The sequence below is a fragment of the Salpingoeca rosetta genome (assembly GCF_000188695.1).
Source record: "Salpingoeca rosetta unplaced genomic scaffold supercont1.34, whole genome shotgun sequence".
Classification (NCBI taxonomy): domain Eukaryota; class Choanoflagellata; order Craspedida; family Salpingoecidae; genus Salpingoeca; species Salpingoeca rosetta.
Window position 1 is genome coordinate 683,840 of NW_004754900.1, and position 2,500 is coordinate 686,339.

At 55.0% G+C, this 2,500-nt stretch overlaps 2 protein-coding genes across 2 annotated transcripts in view; one reads left to right on the forward strand and one right to left on the reverse strand.

The window, feature by feature from the left end:
* PTSG_10804 (uncharacterized protein) overlaps positions 1 to 825 on the reverse strand; it is a gene marked incomplete at both ends in the record, with an annotated part of 2,116 nt that extends 1,291 nt beyond the window's left edge. The window contains one exon of the mRNA XM_004988712.1: positions 1 to 825. This exon is cut by the window's left edge and continues 198 nt beyond it. Within this exon, the coding sequence (XP_004988769.1) occupies positions 1 to 825 (825 nt within the window).
* Positions 826 to 912: 87 nt separating this feature from the next.
* Positions 913 to 2,500, forward strand: part of PTSG_10805 (cortactin) — a 3,957-nt gene continuing 2,369 nt past the window's right edge. Inside the window, exons 1-4 of the mRNA XM_004988713.1 lie at positions 913 to 1,145; positions 1,950 to 2,029; positions 2,177 to 2,239; positions 2,456 to 2,500. The exon at positions 2,456 to 2,500 is cut by the window's right edge and continues 16 nt beyond it. Of these exons, the coding sequence (XP_004988770.1) occupies positions 1,068 to 1,145; positions 1,950 to 2,029; positions 2,177 to 2,239; positions 2,456 to 2,500 (266 nt within the window). The 5' untranslated portion in view covers positions 913 to 1,067. The remainder of the gene's footprint in view (positions 1,146 to 1,949; positions 2,030 to 2,176; positions 2,240 to 2,455) is intronic.

A 2,500-nucleotide genomic window follows, 5' to 3' on the forward strand; every position in this document is an offset into this window, starting at 1 on the left:
ATTCTGCCCGTAGATGACACGGACCAGAGGCTCCAGATAGAACGACTTGGCGGTGGCAGAGATGGCGCGCTGCTGGCCAAAGTACTGCAGCGAGGTGACGCCCGTGTACGTGCTCAAGCCGCCGTGGTGCAGGAACATGCTGATATTGCGGAACGGCTTGCCGTCCTCAAACTGCCCGCGTTCCAGGTAGTTGAGGTTCAACTTGCCCAGGAACCCGACCGTGTCCTCTGCAATCACAGCGTCGGATATGACGTCCTTCTCCAGGAAGTGCATGATGTCAAAGAGTGCGCGACCCTGCCAGATTGCCAACTCGGGCATCTTCGGCGGCACGCCAACAGCGTGTTGGGTTGTTGCACTGGTCTGCTGCGTCTGTTTCCGCCTCTGTTGCACCTGCTGTTGCTCCTGCTGTGGTTGCTGTTGTGAGGCCGACTGCTGCGTGTGGGCGCCGGTGTTGCTGCGGCGTGTCAGGTCCACGGGAATGTCGAGCTCCTTCACAATCTCTGACACGTAGTGGTTGACATTTGCCCATGCGTCGCCGCCAAGCTCGATCGGCCCATCCACCCCAGGCCATGAGATGTGCTTGAGCCGGCCACCGAGCTCGGAGTGCTGTTCAAACAGGTGCACGTCAAACGAGCCGTGGTGCTTGTTGAGGTAGTAGGCGACTGCAGCGCCACCGATGCCACCGCCGATGATGGCGATGCGAGGACGCCGTCCTACGCGCTGTGGTCCTTGCTCACCACCTGCATCGGCTGCCGTCGCGCTGGTGGCCGCACCAAGCACAGCCAGACAGGCTAACACGCTGACGATGACAAGCAGAAGGCGCATGCTGCGTCGGTTGTTGTTGGCTGTCGTCGTTGCTGCTGATGGCTGTCCTCCAAGACGAAGTAAAATTCACTATATCTTCAAATAATTCTCCACATCCAGAGTGGAATCTCGCCCACAAACAAACAACAACAGCGACGACTGACTTTGCTTCTTGCTTGCTGGCTGGCTTGCTTGCTTGAGTTGCTTGAGTTGCCTCTCCTTGGTTTTGCTTTGTGCAACCGACAGTCAGACAACAGCCAACGATGTGGCGTGCAGGGCTTGACGATCTTGAGGTGGAGTACGACAGCGGTGACGACTGGGAGACGGACGCCGACTTTGAGGTGCATGATATTGTGTGTGCATGTTTGTGTGTGTGTGTGTGTGTGTGTGTGTGTGTGTGTGTGTGTGTGTGTTGTGTGTGTGTGTGTGTTATGTGTGTGTGTTTGTGTGAGGCGTGTGTTGGGGGTGGTGTGTTGTTGTGTGTGTGTGTGTGTGTGTAAGTGCACATCCTGCTAGCGGCATACGAGATGCCCTGGAGCCTCTAAAGCGAGGAGTGGCGCATGCGATTGCAGGAGGACTGCCACTTTCAGGACAGAACTGGTAATTGTACCCGCTCAGGCAACGATGACCTTATAAGGTGACAGGTATCGAGTCATCGAGTTCTGCTCATTAATGGGGCACCGATGTAATGTGTGCCGGCCCCCCTTTGCTTGCTCTGCTGTGATCCATTCACGCGCACTCCGAGCCGATCGGAGCCACATGAAACGGCACTCATTCACCTTTGTGTAGCACTAGACAGGATCCTACCCGGACGGAAGAGTATGACGCGAAGACATGCATTTTCCGCCAGTTGGCTAAAGAAAAGAAACATCTGGAATCACATATCTTCTCCACGGGGGTGCAGTGGAGAATAATTCGGGGTTGCCATGTTATGTGTGTGTGTGTGTGTGCGTGTGTGTGTGTGTGTGTACGTGTGTGTGTGTGTGTGTCGTGCAATGCAATGCAATGCAATTCAATGCAATAGTGTCTGCCTTTGCTTTTGTGCGCAACATCATGCCGTGCCGATCGATTGTCCCCTCGCATCCCGCTGCGACCTTGTGAAATCGCCCACTCTCTCATTCTCTGATATACGGCAACGGAACCAGAACGATGTGAGCGAGAAGCAGCAGCGCTGGGGCTCCCGCACCGTGGAGGGGTCTGGCCGCGTCGGCGTCATTGAGGGCGGGTGAGCATACCGACGAGAGTATGTGGCGGAAGATCTGACTGCTGCTCGACCGTGTGCTTTCACCGGTTCATCCATGTGTGTTTCCTTACTTGCTCACATATACAATTGCGTTGCTTGATTCCTTTTCATTGCGCTTGCATTGTTAAGGCTGGACGCTCTTCGTCACGCCGTCGAGGAAGGCGACAAGGAGATCAAGTCCACGCAGCGCAAGTGAGCTGTGTGTGTTTGTCTGTGTTTGTCTGTGTGTTTGTCTGTGTCTGCGGGTTTGCTTGTGTCTGCGTGTCTGCTTTTGTGTGTGTGTGTGTGTGTGTGTGTGTGTGTGTGTGTGTGTGTGTGTGTATGTGTGTGTGTGTGTGTTTGTGATGTGCTGAGAGGTCCCCTTATTGCAGCCATTCACTCCCCCCTGCTTTTCTTTCCCCTTTGCAGGGAGAACTTTGCCCATGGATATGGCGGCAAGTACGGCGTGCAAAC